At 59.7% G+C, this 23,124-nt stretch overlaps 4 protein-coding genes across 4 annotated transcripts in view; 3 read left to right on the forward strand and 1 right to left on the reverse strand.

The window, feature by feature from the left end:
- Positions 1 to 3,788, forward strand: part of VOLCADRAFT_118195 (uncharacterized protein) — a gene marked incomplete at both ends in the record, with an annotated part of 16,081 nt that extends 12,293 nt beyond the window's left edge. The window contains 3 exons of the mRNA XM_002952872.1: positions 83 to 720; positions 929 to 3,096; positions 3,709 to 3,788. Coding sequence (XP_002952918.1) covers positions 83 to 720; positions 929 to 3,096; positions 3,709 to 3,788 — 2,886 coding nt within the window. The remainder of the gene's footprint in view (positions 1 to 82; positions 721 to 928; positions 3,097 to 3,708) is intronic.
- A 2,845-nt stretch (positions 3,789 to 6,633) lies between these two features.
- Positions 6,634 to 12,303, reverse strand: VOLCADRAFT_93652 (uncharacterized protein; the record flags this gene model as incomplete). Its single annotated transcript, XM_002952963.1, has 6 exons — positions 6,634 to 6,684; positions 7,004 to 7,102; positions 8,537 to 8,574; positions 10,590 to 10,711; positions 11,064 to 11,638; positions 12,283 to 12,303. 6 exons carry the CDS (start codon positions 12,301 to 12,303, stop codon positions 6,634 to 6,636), a joined length of 906 nt encoding a protein of 301 aa, XP_002953009.1.
- Positions 12,304 to 12,953: 650 nt separating this feature from the next.
- Positions 12,954 to 16,327, forward strand: VOLCADRAFT_63171 (uncharacterized protein; the record flags this gene model as incomplete). Its single annotated transcript, XM_002952873.1, has 10 exons — positions 12,954 to 13,035; positions 13,210 to 13,255; positions 13,355 to 13,547; positions 13,872 to 13,960; positions 14,241 to 14,301; positions 14,673 to 14,805; positions 14,929 to 15,087; positions 15,124 to 15,134; positions 15,237 to 15,349; positions 16,177 to 16,327. 10 exons carry the CDS (start codon positions 12,954 to 12,956, stop codon positions 16,325 to 16,327), a joined length of 1,038 nt encoding a protein of 345 aa, XP_002952919.1.
- A 1,703-nt stretch (positions 16,328 to 18,030) lies between these two features.
- The window catches only part of VOLCADRAFT_93654 (uncharacterized protein), a gene marked incomplete at both ends in the record, with an annotated part of 7,110 nt that continues 2,016 nt past the window's right edge, over positions 18,031 to 23,124 (forward strand). Inside the window, 3 exons of the mRNA XM_002952874.1 lie at positions 18,031 to 18,044; positions 19,382 to 19,527; positions 20,023 to 22,358. Coding sequence (XP_002952920.1) covers positions 18,031 to 18,044; positions 19,382 to 19,527; positions 20,023 to 22,358 — 2,496 coding nt within the window. The remainder of the gene's footprint in view (positions 18,045 to 19,381; positions 19,528 to 20,022; positions 22,359 to 23,124) is intronic.

The following is a 23,124-nucleotide window of genomic DNA, read 5'->3' on the forward strand; positions in this document are numbered from 1 at the left end:
TGCTGCCGCCGCCGCTGCCGCGGCGGCGCTTACCCGCCGCGTCACATCTTTCACTTCCCGCATCTCTTCCGCGAGCCTCCAGGACATGTCGCAGATCACGGCGGCGGGGGCATCGACCAGCGGCGCTGCCGCCGCCGCCGCCGCCGCGGGCCGCATTCCATCGATTACTGTGCACGCTGTCAGCGGAGGTGGCGGCAGCGGCATAGCAGGAACCCGCGGGAGTAGCGCGCCCTCCGCTACGGGCATCCTTGCAGCGGCGGCGGCAGCCGCAGCGGCGCGGTCGCCTTCACTGCCGTCACCTCATCAGCCATTGTTGCGCATAGGCTCCTTCCCCCTGGCCATGCCGCTAGCGTCGGGCCTCGCCCACAGTCCTTCCATGGTCGCCGTCGGCGGCAGCGGAACCCCCGTCGGCTTCGCCTCATCAGGAGCTCCACTCACCATCGCCGCCAGTACGACACCAAACCTGCATCTCGCGTTGCGTTCGACAGCATCGGAGGTAGCGGCTTCAAGAGCCGCTCGGGACAGCAGCGGCGACGGCGAAGCCGCCACCGCCGCCGCCGCCGCCGCCGCCACCCCTGCTTCCCCGGGCCTAGTTGGCTCGGGCAGCGGCGGCGGCGACGACGGCCACGTCTCAGTGCCAGCGCCGCCGCCACCCTCCGTGCGATGGCAGGCGCTGAGTCGTCTTGTTGGTCCGAAGGTGCCGCTACCGCCGGCCAAAAGGTTGGAGGCGCGATTCCTCGGCAGTTACAGGCGAGTGGGGGAGTGGGGGACAAGGGTTTGCGGCGTTAAGGGCGGTAAGCATCCGTAACTATAGCGATAGTGGTATCATTGCTTGTTGTAATTTCCGACACCCCCGCCGCTTCGGCTTTCACTTCCTCACTTCCTATCCTAAGTAGTAGTCTTTCGCGCCACCCCGACGGTCCCTCAGTCTGAAGGGCGTCCGCGAAGAGATGAAGCTGTTCGAGGTGTTTTGGGGGGACGAGGAGCAGCAGCGCTCGCCAGCCAGCAACGCCGGAGGCGTCGGCGTCGGCGTCGGCGTCAGCAGCGACCAAGAATGCGGCCGCAGGAGTGACGGCGGCGGCGGCAATGGCGATTCTCAGCGCCACGCCCGCGCTGACGTAACGAGCCGCGGCAGTGGCCTGGGGGTTGCAACAAACGCCGTGGAGGCGGCGGCGGCGGCGCAACAGCAGCAGCAGCAGCCAGGCGCGGTCGTGAGGGATGGCCTGGCAGGTGTGGCGGCGGCGGCGGCGGAGAGAGGGGATACCTGGCTGGCAGGGGCGCGCGGCTACCTGCCAAAGCTGCCCGCAGTGGGGACTGGGTCGTCGCCGTTCACGAGTACAGCAGGCGCCGCCGTCGCCGCCGTTGCCGCCGCCGCCGCAGCTTCCGCGTCATCGGCGTCGTCAGCATTGCCGCTGGCGGCCCAGCCGGTGATGCTTTCCTCCGCCACCCTCTGGCGCACTCGCAGCGGCAAATTGGATTGGCCTGTCACGGATACGGCAGGCTCAGTGTACGACGACGACCTTTCAACTGGCGGCGCGTTTCATCCGGCAGACACACCGGATGCGCTGGCGTATGGGTCGGCGTTGGGCCCGGAGGCGACCTTCAAAGACGCTACCGCCGCCGCCGCCGCCGGCGCGGCAGCGCCGAACAACGACGGTGGCGGCGGCGGCGGCGGCGGCGGCAGTCCTCAGACCAGAATCCGCCAGTACGGCGGATTGTTTCCTTCAGTAGGAAACACCGTCACGGAGCTGATTTCGGTACAGGAACGGGGGCCAGGCAGCGCTGATGCGGGCGGCAGCGGAGGCGGCGGTGGCGGCGGCGGTGGCAGCCGCTATCGTGCCACGTCTGCCGGCGGCGGCGGTGGCGGCGGCGGTGGCTGGTTGCAGCCGCGGCAGTCACTGCCGTTTCCGCCGCCGTCGGGACACCACCAGCATCAGCATCAATGGGACCCAAAGCGAGTGGCCTCCGGCCCCGATGGAGTGGGAGAACCAGCGACGCCGTGCGGAACGTCTGTTCCGTGGTCGGTGCCCGTACCCGTCCTGTTTGGTGTGGGAGAGCGGCCCTCCTCCGCTGTCGCCCAGGCGCGAACTTCCCTCTCCGCCTCACCTGCGGGCCCTCTGGCGCCACCCCGCGCCTCACAGCTACAGCTGCCACAGCTACACCCAAAATCCCAACCCCGACCGTACCTAGGAAACGAGGCTTTGGTTGGCACCAGCGGCGCTGCCAACAAGTCCCCGTGCTACAGCCCAAGCGCCTCCGCCAGCCCCAGTCCGCCTGGCAGGTGCGGCGGTGCCGCCAGCGGCGCCGCCGGCGGTGGCGTCGGCGGGGACGTCAGCACAGGCAGTAGCAGCGGCATACACCGGCGGCGGCACCCGTCGGGGACTATGGCCGTTACGTTCGCTGAACATGCCATACAGGAGCCCGCCAAAGCGCAACCACATAGCCCCGTCGTTGGTTACCGCCACTCAGCCTTCACCGCGAGCCAGGCCACACGTACGACACACTGCGCCTCCCGACGAGCCGGAGCATCCACGGGTCACCTGGAAGCCGCCGCCGGCGGGGGAATGGCGGCTCTGGCGGCGGTGCAGCAGCCGCCTCCGCCGGCGGAAGCGGCCGCTGCGCAGCAGCGGCAGGTTTCCGCGACGACGCCTGTACGGGTGCTGCAGCCGTCGCCGCTGGCGCCGTCGCTAGAGCCTGTGCCGCTACCTGACCTGCCGCCGATCCACACGCACCGGCGCATGCAGCCCCCGCCGGTCTGGATGGTCGACGGCGCGGTCGCTGCAGCTGCCGCGGACATGAGCGATATGTACGGCCCACGTCGCCCAGTGCCTTCCGCTGCGGTTGAGGAGATTGCGGAGGAGGAGGCCTCTCCAGGGGAGGCGCTCAGTGCTGCGGCGGCGGTCAAGTCGGAGTGCGGCCGCGGAAGGCGCTACGAGCAGCGCCCGGGACCTTTGCGCCACGATGGAGGCAGCAGTGACGACGGCGACGCTGCCGCTGTGGCGGAAAAGCCCACGCCAGTGATTGTGGCGGCGGCGGCGCTGGCGGCCACCGCCTACACTGACGACCACGATGAAAATCGAGGAGCAGGACGAAAAGGTGGACGAGGAGCAGGAGGATGAAGAGAAACTGCGGGTGAGCTGGCGATGGTGGTTTGACGGTCGGCCTGCCTTCCCTTCCCTTCCCGGGGGGCCGCCCCCAACAATATCTGCTGGTAGATGGTCACTGCTTTTTCCGATACTTGCTGCTGTGGAGTGCTGTGCTTGTGTTTTGCTGCTGGCGCCTGTCTGGGGCTGTGACCCACCTCCTGCACCTCCTCCTCCTCCTCCTCTTGCCCAGGACAGGGCAGAACATGACAGTGCAGGGCCTATGGCAAGCTGTGTGGCCATTAGTGGTCCCTAATCCCCAGTCCTATTCACTTTGCCCGGCCCTGGCACTCTACTTTTGCTACTTTTGCTACAATTGGCAGGAATTGCGCAATTAGCCTGTTTTTTTTCAAATTGTCGCACGTTGCAAGTAATTTAGTTCTCCCGGCCTGTGCTGTCCCCTGCTTCCCCGCCCGGCCGCCCGGCTGTCAGAAGGAGTCGTAGGGAGGCGTGCTACGAGGTCCCGCCTCTCAGCCCCTGAGCTGCCGCAGAGCGCCCGTCGCCCATCCCGCCCACCCACACCTCCCCCCCTACACACCAAACACACACACCCGTACACACACAGGACATGTCCCGCAACCTCAGGCCGGAAAGTGCCATAGCTTGGAAGCAGTGACAAAGTGCCGCAACAAAGAGAGAGGCTAATGCGGTGCCGGGTGTTGTGACGGGTCTTTCGGCCCTATCATCGGTCACGGAAGCCTTCATCAGGCCCAACATCCCGCATCAATCGGCTCTTCGGTCAGATCATTAGTCCTGGACCTCGCTGTCCGGTCACCACCAGCAGCACCACCAGCAACAGCCCCTCGACGGATTATTGGAGCCGAGCAAATTTACATATCGTACATATAAATGTGAACATGTTGGTGCCTTCGGGGTGCATCTGTTAGCGCACGATGCCGCCACCGTCATGCGGCTGCAATTTCAGGTGGATTGCAGTTACAGTTGGCAGTTGTGACCCACCAGCATTTGTCCAAATATGTTTATGGCTATCTTATCGTCCCCAACTAATTGCGTTGGGATGGAGATGTGAACTCCTTGCATGTGTCGAAGCGTCGCGGTGGCGTACCGCCGTGGGAATTAGTGTACGGCAATTGTGAAATAACATAGCAGCAGCAGCAGCAGCGGAGAAACGGTTGCCATTCTCCAACGTTAGGCCCAACGGTCGCTAACAGAGACGACGACAACGACGACGACCCATGGCGACGCTGATGTGAAGATGGACGGCCACATAATGCCGTCATGCTGCGCTGTCATGTTGCCGAGTGCACTTGCTGCTGTTGAAGTAATAGAGCAAAGAGAGAAAGAGAGAGAATGTGTCGATGGGCATTGTGGTGTTGGGAAGGCGAAAGAAAAAGGCTGTTGGCCTTCGTCATCAATTGTACCCGCCTCCTCAGCGACTTGCGCGCCCATCGCTTCCATCGCCGCCTCACGTTGCCCGGTTCTGCTGTTGCTGTGTTATCAGCAACGTCTAGCTCTCGAAGGTGAATAATGCGCCAATGATATATCGATGGATAATCAACGAACAAACAAAAATCGAAAAGGTTTGCTGCTTGCTTGCTGTGCCCTCATAAGGCTTGGATTCAGTGGTCTTAGTGTCGTACCTTACAAGGTCTTAAGCACGCCTGCAGTAGCAGTAGCAGTACCGGAAGCAAAGCCAGTGTTAGGTAATGCGTGTTTGCGCAGGGGTTTTAGGGGGGGTATCGGGGGGCCCCCTTCCCCTCCGCTGGGGAGGTTGAGGTTGAGGGGTAATGGATCGAAACATTGGATGTAAAGGGCCTCTTTTGCTTTCATGAACTGAGCCGCAAAAGGGATATATTGAGGCTTAAGCTGCAAAAAGAGCAAGTTTGTGTGTGTGTGTGTGTGTGTTTGTATGTGTGTTTGTGCGTGTGTATGTGTTTGTGCGTGTGTGTGTGCATGTGTCTGTGTGTGTGAGAGTGTGTCTGTGTGTATATCTGTTACATATCGATCCTGGGGCCTGACCCTGGCCTGGGGCACCTAACCGTGATACGACCGCCGAAGTACTCCATCATTGGAGGGGCGTTCTTTCGGTCAGAGTCCTTATCAACGCAAGGCGCCGTCACCTGTTCGAATCCTGTAGCCAGCGACTTTCCCCTCAGCTCAGATGCCAAGCAATCCCCATTCCCTGGAACGCATGTTCTACAGCTACACGATCTACCAACGTTATATGTGCGTGCGTGGGTGTGGTGGCGTGTGGTGTGGTGTGGTGTGGTGGGGTGGGGTGGCCGTGATGCGGATGTGTGTGTGGTCAAGATCATCTCCGAGGTTTAAACGCATACAGAGGATGCGGATATGCGCTGCTCGGTTCCACCGTCACACGCGCCCCGTCGCGAGGGCGTGCCCTGAAAAGCCTAAGGTGAAGCCAGAGTGAAAGCGATGTGGCTTTGGCGCCTTTCGCGTCTTCTTTTCTTTGCTTGGGGCTACCTTGCCGGTGCACCAAGGACAGCGTCTGGCTGGCAAGGCAGGACAGGGTGGCGAGTGGAATGCGCTGCCATTTCAGGTGATCGTACTATTGTATAAAACACATCACGGGTTATTGGCGATCCCGAGGAATAGATAATGATGACGATGATGATGTTAATGATGATGCCTGTTCCGGGGGATTGGGGACCTGGTGCCCTCGCCGACCCCGGGCTGTGACAAGGGCGTATGCGCACCCACACTTCCACTTCCACTTCGTGGGGGGTCTCGTGGCTTTAATAGATCTGATTTGGTTTTTATCAAGATTGGAGTTATGCGGAAAACAACCATTTAGTTGCTAGTACGTGGGTGGGGAAATTCGGCTGCTTTACTTTGCCTTGCCTTGCCTTGCGGGGCGGTACATGTGTAGTACGTTGTTGTGATTTGTAGTGCGTGTTAGGAAAATATCTTTAAATTTTGAATAGTTTTACCGACGACGTCGCAGGCGAAATCACGTGTCGACATACTCATTGTCGTCTTAGTTGGTTCATTGAGTCCATTGACTCGTTCTGCGCGGATTGATCACTTTTACTTTGTCCAAGCGAAAGGAGGTTTGAGGCACACATCGCGCACAGGAATGGAATGACTGCAATTGGGCTCTGTTGCCGCGGTTGGTAGTTGGCAGTTGGTGGTTGGGAGGGCCGTCCCTTCAGAACATGCAAGGGAATATTGCGGCGCTCCGACTAAACAAACGTAGAGGTGAAAGCAGCATAGAGAGGCGCATGGCGGGGGTTGTGTGATGTGCAGCCTTTTCGGCGCATGTGTGGGCCTATCCGCCCTTCAACACAGGGGGTCCAACAACACGAGGAAAGCGGAATAGCGTGGTGATGAACTCGCATCATTTGGCGGTAAAGTGTGTAAATGGTGCGGCGGTTTTATTACCCGTCCCCGGAGTTTAAAAACCCATTGTTGCGGTTTCAGGTGGGCTGCAGCCCCCACCAGTTTGCCTGCTTGGCTTCACCGACGAACATTCTATCCGCGGTTATTTCATACACCGTACCTTCTAATAAAGTTATGGACAACTATTAAAGTTCTGGGAGCCCTTGGAGGTCATGTCGTCAAGCTGCATGGTGTGAAGAGGGTGCGATGTGGAGTGGCGGCGAATTAAGGCGCGGCGCCGTACATCGCAGTGCGCCGTACATGACGCGGAGCCGAAAGGGCAGTGAGGGAGGGAGGAGGCATATCCACCTCCGCAACCCTCCTGCAAATCAGCGGCGGTCTGACGGGTCAGCGGTCACCTGGGCCCGTCTCCCCTCCCTCCTGCATCGCCAGCCCTCGGCTGCAGTCACCCAGGGCCACCTAATTCATGACCACGCACCGCATCTGCTTTTCCTTTATTCAACCATTCATGCATGCATACGCATACATGGACGTGCTGCCACCTTGTCGTGCTTTTGTCTGGAGCTCTGCAGGTGGTGGTTGTGGTCGATAGCGGTGGGTGGAGTGGGGTGGTGAAGGTCAGTGTTGAAGGGTGTGTGTGTCTGTGGGAGGGTGCCCAGGACGTGAGGGTAAATGCATAAAATGTTTCCTGGCTGTGTGCAGGTTTCGCTTTTAGAAAAACAATTCGGTGTCCTTTCATTTCCTGTCTCGCGTGGTCATAACACGACGTCTAAGCCCGGACCCCGAAGGGGGGGGGAGGCCGGGGAGGAGGCCGCGGGCCCCGTCACGTGTTGTTTAGAAATGGAGCGGCTCGAGTGACGGAGGGGATGCTACTCTCTGCAACAATGATAACAACAACACCTCTCCAGGGCAGCCCCCGACAGCAGGCGGGACAGCGAGAGCAGAACACGTTCCAGCTCTCCTCTGGCGCCCGAACCAGAATACACCGCGCAGCCCTCCGCTCCGTCGTTTCCCCTCCACCCCATATCCCAAAAGGCCGAGAGGTCCCCTACACGGGCCCGCCGAAGAGCAGCCAGCCGCGGGTTGGCAGCAGCACAGCCCCGGGCGCCATTGTAACCGTGCAGGCGTGCATCGATCGATAAGATCTTAGTTGGCCTACTGTTGCGCAACGGTACAGGTCGGTACAGAATACTACTGGTACCCTATAAGCCCTAACGCTATTTTTTTTACGCTGGGGAAAGCCGGCCCAATAATTTATGAATTACAGCTGGACTGCCGCCAAATTTCTTAGGGGATCAGAAGCGCTAATCCCGAATTTAAACCCGTCAGTCGCCACGACAAACGCGCTGACACACACATACATACATACACACACAGGCACACATACAGACACACACACGTATGGGCCCCAGGAACCATCGCGAGGAGGTGAAGGCTGCAGCCTGCTGCACTAGGGCGACACAATCCAACGGGGCATAGCCCGGTCAGCATAGCGCATGGAAATGCGGTCATCAACAACCTCTTCACATTCTTGTAACGCCATGAATGTCGTACTTTCACTTTCCCGAGGGCAAGAATACATTGTTGTTGCAATGGGCTGTCTGCTTCAACCCTATCTGCTGTGTTACGTAATAATACTCCCCCCCCCAGTTCTAATATCCTTATCTTCATGTTCATCTGCACAAAGGGGGGGGAGGCCAGACGTGCAGAGGCTCCGGCAACCCCCTTTCCCCCCCACCCCCCACCACACACACAAACCCCTCTCCCCCGTCAGAGAGACATAATGACGGGGAAAAGACGCAGTTCCGCTTCATGCGCTGACTTCCCCCTTCCTTCCCCAGCTCAAACCCTGTTACCCGGGCGGCCGGCATTCCCCCTCATTCGTTCGGGATAATATCCACATGACATCAACCTGAAGCGCTTTGCTGCCGGCTTCTTCTTCTTCTTCTTCTTCGACGCAATTCCCTTTGATAACGTGACAATCGTACGAACACCCGTGCCATTACCCCTATCCTAACCCAGCACGGCGCGGCAGGCAGGTACGATGCAATGATCAGGGCCCAGACGATACTTACCCCCCCCCCGGGTAGCGCGAGGAGGCGCAGGAGCCCCTCTTCGTGATCCAGGGAGGGGGAACAAGTGTGAAACCGCGCGCTCAAAGGAAATGGAAGCGATCCGGTTGGAGCGGTAGTCCCTACGCCCCTAGCGCTGTGGCCCTGGCGCATTAACCAATCGAATACAAATTGCCCTTCGTCGTACACAGCAACAATTGTCGTATCACCATCAATCGTACATCTGCCATCGTACATCAGGGTGTTGAGCAGTGTGACTGGAACCAGGAGGTGTAATCATTTGCTGCTCAAACGGCGCAATGCGAGATGAGGCCGATGCATACAACAACAGCAGAACTAACAGAACATTCTCCGTTTTATTATTATTATTATTATTATTATTATATTGATTATAATTAAGACTGAAGTACGGCAGCGGAAATAAGCTGTGGGCCCACTGCACCGCCACTGCTCGAAATACGAAAGACATGTGAAAACACAGACACCAACACAAACCCACACAAAAGCGCGCGCACGGGGGCCGCAAATGAAACAACCTCCATCCATCCTCGGCAGCAGCAGCAGCAGCAAGACACACACAGACCAACAAGAACCAAAAAGCTATGCAAGCAATTGACATCCGAAAAAAGAGCGACGTCTAACGGCGGTCATGAACTACTTTTTGCATTTGCACCGGGGGGGGGAGGGGGGGGAGGGGGGGGAAAGGAAACCCCCGAGGGCCACCGCCCCCGGGCCGAGGGTGCCTTGGCAACTCGAGGAAAACCCTAATAATGATGATCTCGCAGGACAGGACATGCATTTTATATTGTTGAGACCGGGTCTCAAAGGGGCCAGGAGGGCCTTATGCGATCCCTGAAAACGACGACTGTGCCCCACATGATGTCGTACACCGAAAAACCCTAAGATGCCGTACATACACATGCATGACCCTGTTCGTGACGTTTTGCGCCCCCAGCAAATCATGAACCAATCCCTGAGTATCAAATCCAATTTTCCCCCAAAAGACGGAACCAACCAACCGACCAACCAACCAACCAACCGACAACCGAACCATCAAGCCTTCCACCAAAATCGACACTAAAGTGCAGTAAGTGTGTATGTTATTCTGTCTTCCACCGGGTGACTGTTGCCGACTGCGACATCGCTTCAATTGCAGTTATTTCAGTTGTCGGAGTGCAACTGCCCCAACCGCAGCCGTACGCACGAATTAGCCATTATACCCTAGCAGTTCGATTTTCGCTTCCTAAGTTGCTCAATAATGCCCGGCAATAGATGAAAAGGAAAAGAAAACCCAGTTCCGTTCGGTAGTGGAAATTTGACATCCCAAACCGAAAATATTTCCAACAGAAAACGGCCAACGAACAGCGGAAAAATACATGCACACATGCAGCACGAAAGCGGACATGCAGCATATGCAGCAGAAATGGTGCGCCACGATGTCTGAGGGGCGATTTCCCTTTTCGTCTCTTCTCTTCGTCCCTTTTTCCATTATGTGCATAAACACAACACGGTTCGTACGGCATGAAAGGATAGATTTAAAACCCGCGCCCGCGCTCGAACCACACGCGCCCAACTGCATGCCGGTTTGCTCGGCCAGAATGCATCCCTGGATGCGTACGGTAACTACTCGCGCCACAATCCGTTACCCAACTCCCAACGCTTTTTCAAATCTTAACCCTCGAATACCATCTCCCCACCGCCCTTAGGCTGCATCAAGCGAGTGCAGTTGCCACTGCGCCTGCTGCTGTTGTAGCTGTCGCTGCTGCTGTCTCACTTTATTAGCAGGTTATTATTGTTGCATGTCTGACAACGATCTTCTGTCCGCGACTGCTACTCCCCTTCCGTTCTCTACTACTGCTACTGCTGCTGTTGCGGAGACCCTTCCCGCTGCTATACGGCATCCTGCTACTGCTACTGCTACTGCTGCTACTGCGGCAGCTTCTGATTGCTTCTCCATGCGCCTGCAGAGCCGAACCTCTTAGTCGCAGATCACCACCACCACCACCACGAACGTGCCTTTTGGCCGCCTTCGTCCGCTTCTCACTCACCCACTCACCCACTCGCGCTCCCGAAGCACAAGGGCACCTGCTGCACCAGGTGCTTGGGTTCAGGACGACCGGGAACGGCGCAACTGCCCGCAGTGTCGCTTGTAGCAACGTCGGGCTGTAGCAGCGGCTCCTCCGGGGATGGCGGCGGCGGCGCCTCGAGCGCCGTCAGGGCGGCAAGGCTATCCGCACCCAGAGGGCTCTCAAAGCTTCGACTGTCCGCGCTGCCGCCGCTTTCCTCGCCACTGCCGCTGCCGCCGCAGCAACAGCTGTTGCCGCCGCCGCTGCCGCCGCCGCCGCCGTCGTCGTCGTTGTTTTCAAAGTGCTGCCGCTGCGGGGTCAGCATCGCCGCCGCCGCTTGGTCCGTAGCCCCGGGCGGCAACCCCAAAACCCCCGATGGTGGTGTGTCGTAATCGTGCTGAGGACAAGTTACGCCGCAGCGGCCAGCAGCAGCAGCAGCAGCAGTAGCGCAAGAAACCGCTAACGGCATCATCGTCGCTGCTGCCGCCGCCGCCGCAACCTTGCCGTCCGCGTCACGATCGTGCATGCCACCTTCATCGTCCCTCTCTCCGTCACCTTCGGCGCCATCGCCCCCACCGCTGCCGCCGCTGTCACCGCGGCCGGCAGCAGCAGCAGCAGCGGGATGAAACCGCGACTTGAATCTGGTATGTAGCGGCACGTTGCTGCTGCCGACTCCCGCTGCTGCAGCGGCCACGGCAGCTGCCGGCACATCGAGTACACCGGACACGGACTTGGCGTGTACCGATGAATCTAAATTACCCGACGAGGCCATGTGGCGAATCTCCTCGGAGATCCGGTATAGCTGCTGACATGATGGAAGCCAATCCGTAGTCAGGCGGAATGGCTTCCCGTCGCCCTCGCTACAAAAGGCTGTCGACTTGGCCGTGGCCGCCGCCGCTGTCGCCGCCGCCGCGGCGGCGGCCGCCGCTGCCTGCAGCCTAGCGGCAGCCCTGTGGACGGACGCGGCTGGTACGGCACCAGGTCCGACGACCTCAGCCACATCCATAGCATCCGGCGGGGAAAGGTCGATGGCGGTGGGCTGGTGGGACATCGGGATGTTGGGTTCGGCGGCTGGGACGGAAGCGAACCCAGGTGGGTTGGTGAGTGACGTGACTGGTTCTGTGGCTGAAGGTGATGCCGCGTGATGTGAGCGGTGGTCCGTACAGTTGTTGGCGGATCGGGACGGTGGCCGCTGCCGTAGGCGCTGTCGGGCTACTGCTGAAACGATATCGTCTCGGGTCTTCAGCAGCAGCTCTCTGTCCTGATAACTGTGGACGCCCGCTTCATTTAAAAGCTGCAGACGAAGTTTCAGGTTAAGAGCATCATATAAAATGCGGTTTGTAAGGGAAGAAGATGTCACGGGAGGGAAGACAATTGAGGGATGTCTGCTCTACGGAAAAAAGGAAGTAAGGTTGGGGCCGTTCAGGTACCTAGCTTAGCATATGGAGGCTTTGGGGCATATTTTAAAAACTTAAGGTGTCGTTGAGGGGGCGGCCGCGTTCGGCGTGGTTTGCGGGACCGCACAGCATGGGATGGAGGAGCTTGCGGCGGCGAGAAGACTAGCTTGCGGCGGCGAGAAGACTGTGATAGAAGTGACGCAACAGTTCCAGGATAATGAGCTTGATGCCAACTTAAAGGGGGAAACGGACCTGTTAATAATTGGATTAGGGCTTGTGGACTCACCTCGTGCGTCCAGCCTTGCATAATAGGGCCGGGACGGCCACGAAGCAGATGGATTCCCTCACCCACGAGACGTCGCGGGAGATGGTCGACGAAGTAATCACAGATTTGCTGCAAGAGGTCATAATATGCAAGGATTTAACAGGGCTCCTCCTTGGCTGCCGGGACGCCGGCAAAGGGCGCCGACAACGACGTCCAGATGAATGTAAGCACGAAGAGTTCTCACCGAATCGGTATAATGATCTGGGAAGGGGTCTTTAACAATGTTCAGCGTTGCGCCTTTATGAAATTTCCCCAGGCATTGACCCATTTAGCCCGGCTCAAGATGACTTCTGCAAGAGCTCGCAACAAGCAAAGCACGCAAATAGAAAATTTCCGGCCAAATTTTAGCACAACCCAGATGGACAAGGCTTAAGTCCGGAAGCTGGGAAGAACGCACTACCCATAAGGCATAGACACAGTCCTGGCACGACGTGCAAATGCAAGTATGAAAGGACAGTAAACTATGAAACCAAGGCAATATTATATAACACTACGATAGGTGCATTGCCGCAGTTGTCTCTCTCGGAAAGACTCGCTATCTGATCGAACTTTCATGCCCTAACGACTCCGTACAGAACGTTTTCCCATTGCACTGTGCAAGCCCGAATCTCTTCGCAATTCGCTACGCAACAATGGACAACCTTTCTCTTGAGCTGGTGGCCAACCTTACTGGCCACCAGGACAGGGTCTGGTCTGTGGCTTGGTCCCCCAAAGGTAAAGTTTGACGAAAATAATTCGAATATTGCATATTAGCACATTTGTACCTCAAAAACCTGATTCCAAGCAGAACCAAAGTTCCCGCCAGCCTTTGTCACGATTCGTTGCCAGAAGCCTTTTCCAAGTGTTTTCAGCAATTACGGAAGCACCACCCATGTTTATAAACTCCAGGCGATTTATTGGCCAGCTGCAGCGGTGATAAGACCGTGCGGATATGGTCGCGGCGCACCCCGGCTCCTTCCACCATCGCCGCCACAGCAACCCCAGAGATTTCCACCGCCAGCAAACCCACCGGCGCCGTCTGCTCCAGCGGAAGGCAGCACCCCGCCGGTGGCGTGCAGCAGCAGCAGCAGCAGCAGCAGCAGTGGTACTGCTGCGCCATCCTGGATCAATGCCATTCTCGCACAATTCGCAACATCGCCTGGAGCCCCAACGGCAGGGCGCTGGCCACCGCCAGCTTCGATGCGACTGTTGCCATTTGGGAACTTTCTGGAGGAGTTTGGGAACAGGTCGGTGGTCGGGTCCACCAATGGAGGAGCGGTGGATCTAGCTCTCCGACAACATCGTGTGCTCATGTGTCGCTTATGATATGAAGGGGAATAAACCACTTCAAAGGGGTGTTGTTCCCTTTTCGGAGGGATGATGGTGTCAGAGGGGATGCCAAGGGTGGGCCGTTTGGCGGCACGGTTAAAATTTCTTTCGGAACTTGGCGAGTGGGGTTCGTGCTGCTTATTCGTCGTGGGTGGGGACGGGTGAGGGCGGTGGGTGACGTCGTGAGGTAAATAGACCTCCACTCGCCGCCTGCCCCACCTTTTTGACCTCTGCCTGCGCAGGTCGCGGAGCTGGAGGGCCACGAAAATGAGGTCAAGTGTACGGCATGGAACCCAGATGGGCGTCTCATCGCCACATGCGGGCGCGATAGGTACGGCACAGTACTTTTTCCGTACATAAACTATGGACCCTGCCGTACACATTCCTGGTTATGCTTTGCAGAATCTCCGTTCCATTTTTCCGTTTATGCGGTGGCCGAGGAACACGGGGGGGCTGGAAGGGAAGGTAGAGGGGGAAAGTAATTTCTGAGCATTGTGGGTCGTTAAACATCTTGAAGATCGTACCTACCTGTACGACACCTGACCTGACCTGCCCTTCCCAGCCGCCCCGTCTCCCTGCCGTACATCCTGCCGTACCCGCCTTCTCCGCAGATCGGTGTGGATCTGGGAGTCCATGCCGGGTCGCGAGTTTGAGTGTGTGGACGTCAAGCAGGTACGAATAAGCGCGTGTCTGTGTGTATAGGGGGGTTGCTCCACCCCCACCCCCACCCCAGTACCCCCCACCCCGAAAACCCTCACCCCGTCACTGTCACGGCATTCCCCCCCCTGGCTGTGTTTTCCGCTAGCTGTTTTCCACCCCATCCCACCCCATCCCCCTACGCCGTCCCTCGGGCCCCTCGGGCCCACCGGTAGGGAAAAACCCAAACCCCCTAACCCCCACCCCCCGACCTCCCGGCGGGTGTTGACCCCCCACCCCTTTAAAACCCCCACACCCCAAAACACACAAACACGCACAAACCTCTTACACACTCAAAACTCCCCCACCCCCCCACCTCTCAACCCCCCCCCTCACCCCCCCCTCAGGGACACACGCAAGACGTTAAGGTGGTCCGTTGGCATCCCGGGGGGGAGTTGTTGGTTAGTGCCGGGTACGACGACACCATAAAGCTCTGGAGCTATGACGGGGACGAGTGGGGGTGCAGCCAGACACTGGGAGGTGAGTGAGCTGTACGGCAGGTAGTTTCTCCCCCCACCACCACCACCACGTGCTGCATCGTGCAGTTGCAGTTATCCCCCGCCATCCCTCCCCTTCCCCCCGTGTCGTACATATCCTGATTAGGGTACGGCCCCGGCTCCGGTCACAGCTCCACGGTTTGGGACGTGTGTTGGGACCCCCCCGGCCAGCGACTCGCCTCTTGCAGTGACGACCTCACCGTGAAGATATGGGGGAGCAGGAGCAGGATGAAGACGACAACAACAACAACAACAACGATAGGTGGTTCAGGAGCAACAACAGCAACAGCAGCAGCAACAGGGGGGCCGGCGGTGCGGGCGGGGCCCGCGGTGGCGCATGATGATGATGATGGTGGTGGCGGTGGTGGCGGCGGTTTGTCGCTCAGTTCCGCCCGGCCCGACCTCCGGTGCGAGGTCACCCTCAGCGGCCACCACACGCGGACCATCTTCTCCCTGGACTGGGGCTCCCACGGCCTCATTGCTACGGGTAGGGGTGGGGGGGGGTGGGGGGTGGAGGGGGGCTGTTAGTAGGGTGTTAGCGGGTTTGGTTTGATGGAAGGGACTGGAGATAGCTGTCTGTGTTTGTGTGTGTATGTAGGTATATATGTATGTACGTGGGTTTCATTAGATTGTACGCTGGTGGGACATATATATATACGTACATACATACATACATACATACATACATACATACATACATACATACATACATACATACATACATACATACATACATACATATGGTGCCTGGCCATGTGGGCCTGATGTGGTGCCCGCTCTCCTCTCCCTCCCGCACCCTGCCGACCCTCCTGTGGGGTGGCTGCGTGTCCTGATCAGGCGATGGCGAGGATTGCATTTGCGTGTTCGGGCGGGGGGATCCGGAGCTCTTGCGTCTACAGCTGCGGGCGGAGGAAGAGGAACGGGAAACGCGCGGGGGGTTGAGCCAGGTGGAGGTGGAGGAGGAAGGGGAGGGGGCGGGGAAGAAGGGAGAGGATGGTGGTGAGGAGTTGGAGAGCGGAAAAGTACGGACCACCACCACCACCACCACCTCTGCGGTTGCTTCTTCGACGGTGATGATTGCGACGACGACGACAACGTCGGCCGAGATGGGGACAGCGGCGGCACCGAACGGGGGTGATGAAGAGATGGCGGATGTTGAAGCCTCGGGTGGAATTGATGCCGGTGTTGATGCCGGTGTCGGCAGCGCTGCCGTACATTCTGGCGGGGTTTCGGGGGGAGGAGCTGTTGAGGTGGTGGGGGGTTGGCGACGTGGCGAAGGGCGGACTGGACGTCGTGATGCCGCGGGCGAGTCCCTCGGCCCGGGGGGGGTTGGGGGGGCCTCAAATGGGGAGAGCGGGGGGGCTCAGGAGTCCTGGGGTTTGTGGGTGCGTGTGGAGGGGGCGCATGACGGCGATGTGAACTGCGTGCGGTGGCACCCTGTGGAGCCCCGGCTGCTTGCGTCTTGCTCGGATGATGGCCTTGTACGGCTGTGGTGGCTCAAATAGATCTCTGGATGATCTATCTAAATGATCTATCTGGATGATCTATCTGAATGATCTATCTAAATGATCTATTTGCATGGAAAGAGGGTCAGGGTGAGGGGGATGTGGAGGGGGCCGGGGCGGGCTGGATTGGAGCGTGGTGGGAGTGTGGGGGAGTGGGGAGTCGATAAGGAAGGGTTGAGGATTGGTTACGAGGTCCCCGGTTCGATGGCTGAGGTTGTCGAGGAAAGGAAAACGGATTGAGTTTGTGGGAGAGGAACAAAAGAGAGAAATATATGGCAGCGACGTGAGAAAGTTTATAATGGTTGGAGAGGTGTTGAAAGGTATGATGGAGGTTGGGAATATGTTACGAATTAGGAAAGTGCTGTTGTTGTGGCAACAAGTGTTTTTTTTGCGCGTTTTGCAGGGGTTGCGAGGTGATGTTTCGAGCTCCTTTGCGTTTTGTCCTTTTTTTACGGCCCTCCTTCTCGGAGTTTCTCTCCCTCTACTCACTCCTCATCAAGATTCCGACCATTCGCCACCTGCGTTTTCCAACATTTTCGTAAATATTCGTACACCAACCACCATAACCACCTCCATACCTACAACCGCTTTGTACGAAGGGACCAGACACGGGGGGTTAAACATGACATAACATAAATCGAGTCGGCAGCCCGGAAGGGTCCTTTTTTTAGGTTTTGGGGGTTGGACTTGGGGGCAAAGGCGGTGGATGCGGCGGTGGATGTCCGTGGTGCTACTGGTCGTTACTTTCCCCCGCCTGGTGTACCCCCGGGAGTGCAATTCAAGCGGGCTGCGGCATCACCACTACTGTCGGAGAACATTCCCTCGCGTCGCTTTTCTACTCTTCCGCTTATCCCCCCGCTTCTTCTTCTCCTTCTTGACTGTATCTTCTCGACTGTGGCGCCCCTCGCGGGTCCTTACTGACCCGGTGAACCCCCCCATTCGAGAAGCAGTAGACGTCAATCACCCGGGGGGGGGAGGAGGAGGAGCACCAGCCGGTGGGAGATAAGAGTCAGGGGCAACGGGGGCAGTATGCCATACATGTAAACATGTGCTGTTACGGTTTCCCGCTCGTCCGTCACTGAATGTTGGTTTGTTGGCAAGTTGGTTGGTTGGTTGGTTGGTGGTTCTTTTGAGTTATGTCTTCTGCTGTGTCTGGATGGCGGTCGGTGGGCGGGCCTCTTACCGTACATAACTAACAACTAACGACTTCCATGACCCACCTCAGAAGTGTAAAAATATATTTTTACAATGTAAGGATATATCACATGGCATTGATTCACAGCGTACCACATATGTACAGACAGTAGATTCCGACGTCATATTCCGACAATCCTGCGGGCGGCAGCTACACAACCAAACCAAACCATACAACTACCTTTTTCATCAGTTTTGACAACTACCTTTTGCCGACTACTTTTTCCATCAGTTTTGCCGGCATTGTGTAAATGATAAAGCAATTTGATCCCAAGCATGTTTGCACCCCGCACTTCACACCGAGCGCATCGCATAATTATAAAAGGGTTTTAGAGTTTACCCCCCCCCGCGCCCCCTTACCCGGCGTTTCCCCCCTGCCCTAACCACGAGACTCAAATGTGGAACGTCGCACCCCCTAGGCCCTGGGCCACGAGACTCGGTTCGGATCGTGCACACGAGTTACTCTTTACTTTACTAAACCCCCTTGTCGCCCTTCCTTATAGTGCGCCATGAAAAAGGGGACGTGAGCCAGCGTCCACAGGAGTCCTAAGACCCTAAGTAATATCGACTGTGGAGACGTTCCGGCTGAGATGACTCCACCCATAGCCCCAGCCCCAGCGGCTGGCCCAGCCATCCACCCAAACACGTCGTCTTCAGAGAGTCATACCACCCACGACCAACTCCCCCTCCCCCGGGGGGAGGCTAGCTGTTCCCCCCGGGTCGCCGAGTGCCTTCCGTGTGTATACGCACCGGGCGTGGAGTGCTCCCTCCCTGGAGCGCCCAATAAAACACAAACGAACGAATACATGTATATATGTATGTATACATATATGTAGCTCTTCCCACATCCAACTCGCCATCTCGTCTCTCCCATCATCTCTGCGCCTCTCAGTCCTCCGACCCCCAGCACCTCGCCCAGTCAGACAGACAGACAGGCAGGCAAACGAGCGAATTGCCTGTTGCGACATTAAATAACAAACAAAGCCACCAAAAGCAGCCCAGGTGGTGTTGATTAGGGTGGGAAACAACAGCACTGACGATTGCATGGATGTGCAGACGTAATGTGTATGTATGTGTGTGTGTCAAAGTACCTAATGCCCTGCGGCGGCGAGGACTGCAGACGCGAGCGGGCTAGCACGAGCTGTATCCGCCAAGTGGTGGCGCGCCGGAGACCGCTGTGTCGTGTCACGACATTTTGATGCTACACTCGTACGACGCGACAGCTGACCAACCATCTACCTGTCCAGCCACAAGAGACTCGGACGGAGCACGCGGGAATTCACACCAGTAGGCTGCGCATCACTACCAGCCTTATTTTTCCTTTTACAGCATCTTTGCACGCCTGTACGCTGGTGGTGTGGTGTACAGCAGTACACAGCTACTGCAGTACACTCCGCATTAAGGTGCATTCATCCTATAGATAATCCCAAGGTCACTGAAGGGCCCATATCGGCAATTGACGTATGTACGGTGCTCCATTCACATCGCTTCCGTAGTAATGGCGAGCAAGCACTCCCAACCTGACCTGGCCATTTGAGCATATTGCTGACTGTAGTAAAAACAGCAGCGGTAGCACGCAGAGGCTGTAGCAGCGTCTGTAGCATCCCATCGTACGGCAATCATAACCTCAGATGTCTCTGAAGCTGCTTCTATGTAAAGCGTCATGAGCCAGCGGCGGCGGCAAGTCCATGTACGACACCCATGAGTCTGCCACCGACGGCGGGCTGAATGATGCCGCCGTACCTACACTCCCCGGCGCCGCCGCTACAGCCACGATCTCCGGCTGCAACGACCCTGCAGTCAAATGGATCGACCCCGCCCGGGACGCCGACATGATCTCCGCCTCCGCCACCGCTGAAGGTCCACCTGCGACGGTGTGTACGGCAGCAGTGACGACGGCGGTCTGACGGGTCGCCACGCTGGCCGGTTGCTGTGTATTGTGTGCCGGTCCCTCGGCGATGAGCTCCCGCATCAGCTTGGACTCCGGGGCGAACCTCTGTGGGCGCGTGAGGATAGAATATAATAGCAAGTACGGAAATCTGTACGGAAGTGTACGACATTGTATGATGATGTACGACAGTGACCTATACAAATATGGATGTGTAAGGAGGGGTAGCATAACCTATATCAAAGCGGCCCAGGAGATGGGAAGGAGCCGTCCACCGTTACCCAGCTCCCAACCAACCCCAACCAACCCAACCAACCCCAACCAACCCAACCAACCCAACCAACCCCAACCAACCCCAACCAACCCCAACCAACCCAACCAACCCCAACCAACCCAGAACTCACACTGCGCCTGCGCATCAGCAACACCGCGCTGATAACCACCAGCCCCGCAATCACCAGAGCGAGGATGCCGCCAACCACCGCACCAGCAACACTGCCAATACTCAAGCCGCCGCCACTATCACCACCACCACCAGTGCTGCTGCTGCTGACGCTACTGCTGCTCACGCCGGCAGCGCCCCCCGGCGCCACCCGCCCGCTGGCCCCGTCAGCCACGCTCGCTGTGATGCTGCCGCTACTGCCGTCCCCATCAGCGGCAGCTCGGGACGTCCCTGGTTCCGGAGCTGCTGAGTTCGGCTGCAGCTGTGGGCCATCCGCTTTGCTTGGCGGCTGGGTAGCCGCCGGCAACAGAGCCTCTGGTTTCGGAGGGTTCACTTCCACGAATTTATTGGGTTCCCGGTGTGGGCCAGGGGGAAGTGGCTTCATCGCCGCGCTTTCACCACTGCCGTCGGGTGGTTCACGGCCGGCTGAGGGGGATTGGGGTGGGATGTCCTTAACGGGCGGCAGCGGCGCTTTGGCCAGATTACCGCCGCTGCCGCTGCCGCCGCCGCCGCTGGAGCTAGGGCCTGGCGTCGGCGGACTCGTACTGGCGCTCGGTCCTTTGCCTGGGGACCCGCTGCCGCTGCCGCCGCTGCCGCCGCCGCCGCTGGTGTTAGGGCCTGACGTCGGCGGGCTCGTACTGGCGCTCGGTCCTTTCCCTGGGGACCCGCTGCCGCCGCCGCCGCTGCCGCCGCCGCCGCTGGTGTTAGGGCCTGACGTCGGCGGGCTCGTACTGGCGCTCGGTCCTTTCCCTGGGGACCCGGTGCCGCTGCCGCCGCTGCCGCCGCCGCCGCTGGTGTTAGAGCCTGACGTCGGTGGGCTCGTACTGGCGCTCGGTCCTTTCCCTGGGGACCCGCTGCCGCCGCTACCGCTGCCGCCGCCGCCGCTGGTGTTAGGGCCTGACGTCGGCGGGCTCGTACTGGCGCTCGGTCCTTTCCCTGGGGACCCGCTGCCGCCGCCGCCGCTGCCGCCGCCGCCGCTGGTGTTAGGGCCTGACGTCGGCGGGCTCGTACTGGCGCTCGGTCCTTTCCCTGGGGACCCGCTGCCGCCGCTACCGCTGCCGCCGCCGCCGCTGGTGTTAGGGCCTGACGTCGGCGGGCTCGTACTGGCGCTCGGTCCTTTCCCTGGGGACCCGCTGCCGCCGCTACCGCTGCCGCCGCCGCCGCTGGTGTTAGGGCCTGACGTCGGCGGGCTCGTACTGGCGCTCGGTCCTTTCCCTGGGGACCCGCTGCCGCCGCCGCCGCTGCCGCCGCCGCCGCTGGTGTTAGGGCCTGACGTCGGCGGGCTCGTACTGGCGCTCGGTCCATTCCCTGGGGACCCGCTGCCGCCGCCGCCGCTGCCGCCGCCGCCGCTGGTGTTAGGGCCTGACGTCGGCGGGCTCGTACTGGCGCTCGGTCCATTCCCTGGGGACCCGCTGCCGCCGCCGCCGCTGCCGCCGCCGCCGCTGCCGCCGCCGCCGCTGGTGTTAGAGCCTGACGTCGGCGGGCTCGTACTGGCGCTCGGTCCTTTCCCTGGGGACCCGCTGCCGCCGCTACCGCTGCCGCCGCCGCCGCTGGTGTTAGGGCCTGACGTCGGCGGGCTCGTACTGGCGCTCGGTCCTTTCCCTGGGGACCCGCTGCCGCCGCTACCGCTGCCGCCGCCGCCGCTGGTGTTAGGGCCTGACGTCGGCGGGCTCGTACTGGCGCTCGGTCCTTTGCCTGGCGACCCGCTGCCGCCGCTACCGCTGCCGCCGCCGCCGCTGGTGTTAGGGCCTGACGTCGGCGGGCTCGTACTGGCGCTGGGTCCTTTGCCAGGGGACCCGCTGCCGCCGCTACCGCTGCCGCCGCCGCCGCTGGTGTTAGGGCCTGACGTCGGCGGGCTCGTACTGGCGCTCGGTCCTTTCCCTGGGGACCCGCTGCCGCCGCCGCCGCTGCCGCCGCCGCCGCCGGTGTTAGGGCCTGACGTCGGCGGGCTCGTACTGGCGCTCGGTCCTTTCCCTGGGGACCCGCTGCCGCCGCTACCGCTGCCGCCGCCGCCGCTGGTGTTAGGGCCTGACGTCGGCGGGCTCGTACTGGCGCTCGGTCCATTCCCTGGGGACCCGCTGCCGCCGCCGCCGCTGCCGCCGCCGCCGCTGGTGTTAGGGCCTGACGTCGGCGGGCTCGTACTGGCGCTCGGTCCATTCCCTGGGGACCCGCTGCCGCCGCCGCCGCTGCCGCCGCCGCCGCTGGTGTTAGGGCCTGACGTCGGCGGGCTCGTACTGGCGCTCGGTCCATTCCCTGGGGACCCGCTGCCGCCGCCGCCGCTGCCGCCGCCGCCGCTGGTGTTAGAGCCTGACGTCGGCGGGCTCGTACTGGCGCTCGGTCCTTTCCCTGGGGACCCGCTGCCGCCGCTACCGCTGCCGCCGCCGCCGCTGGTGTTAGGGCCTGACGTCGGCGGGCTCGTACTGGCGCTCGGTCCTTTACCTGGGGACCCGCTGCTGCCGCCGCCGCTGCTGCCGCTGCCGCCGCCGCCGCTGGTGTTAGGGCCTGACGTCGGCGGGCTCGTACTGGCGCTCGGTCCTTTCCCTGGGGACCCGCTGCCGCCGCTACCACTGCCGCCGCCGTTGCCGCCGCCGCCGTTGCCACCCCCGCCGTTGCCGCCACAGTCGTTGCCGCCGCCGCCGCTGTCGCCCCTGGAGCTAGGACCTGACGTCGGGCGACTCGTACTGGCGCTCGGTCCCGCAAGCGGTTCTGCACCGCCGCCGCCGCCGCCGCCGTCGCCGCCGGTTTCTGGGCGCTGGTGACAGACCGCCCGGGCTCGCGCTGGAGTGTGATCCGGTGCCTGGGGGCCTTCCTTGCGCGCATCTTGTATTTCGCATTCTTTATTATCGCCTGCTGGCTTGGTAGATCCGTGACTCCATTTCGTCCACCGAGGTATGCGGATCCTTGGCCGTTTCCGTTTTTGCCGCTCTTGACTGGCGCTTCACAGGAATTCTTGCTTTTCCTTGGCACGCGTTAGATTGCCGCTTTTGGGTGCCCATATGCTGGTCTCTGTATGGCGGCGAAAGTCTTTGATTGTCGCTTTTTTGGAGTCCTTTTTGCTTTTTGCCGTAAATTTTTTGGTACACTCCGTTTTGGCCTCTTTTGCTCTTCCGGCTTTTTTCCCTATTTGTTCCCTCCCATCCCTTGTCAGGCAATCAGTCATCTTCTATGTTTCATCATGCGATTTCAACCCTCCTTCCTATTTTAATGCTTCCCTTTGTTTCCCTTTTATCTTCCCCCCATTTTCCCCCTTCGTCCCTTGTCACCGCGCCTCCC

The sequence above is a fragment of the Volvox carteri genome (assembly GCF_000143455.1).
Source record: "Volvox carteri f. nagariensis unplaced genomic scaffold VOLCAscaffold_33, whole genome shotgun sequence".
In the NCBI taxonomy this organism is placed as follows: domain Eukaryota; kingdom Viridiplantae; phylum Chlorophyta; class Chlorophyceae; order Chlamydomonadales; family Volvocaceae; genus Volvox; species Volvox carteri.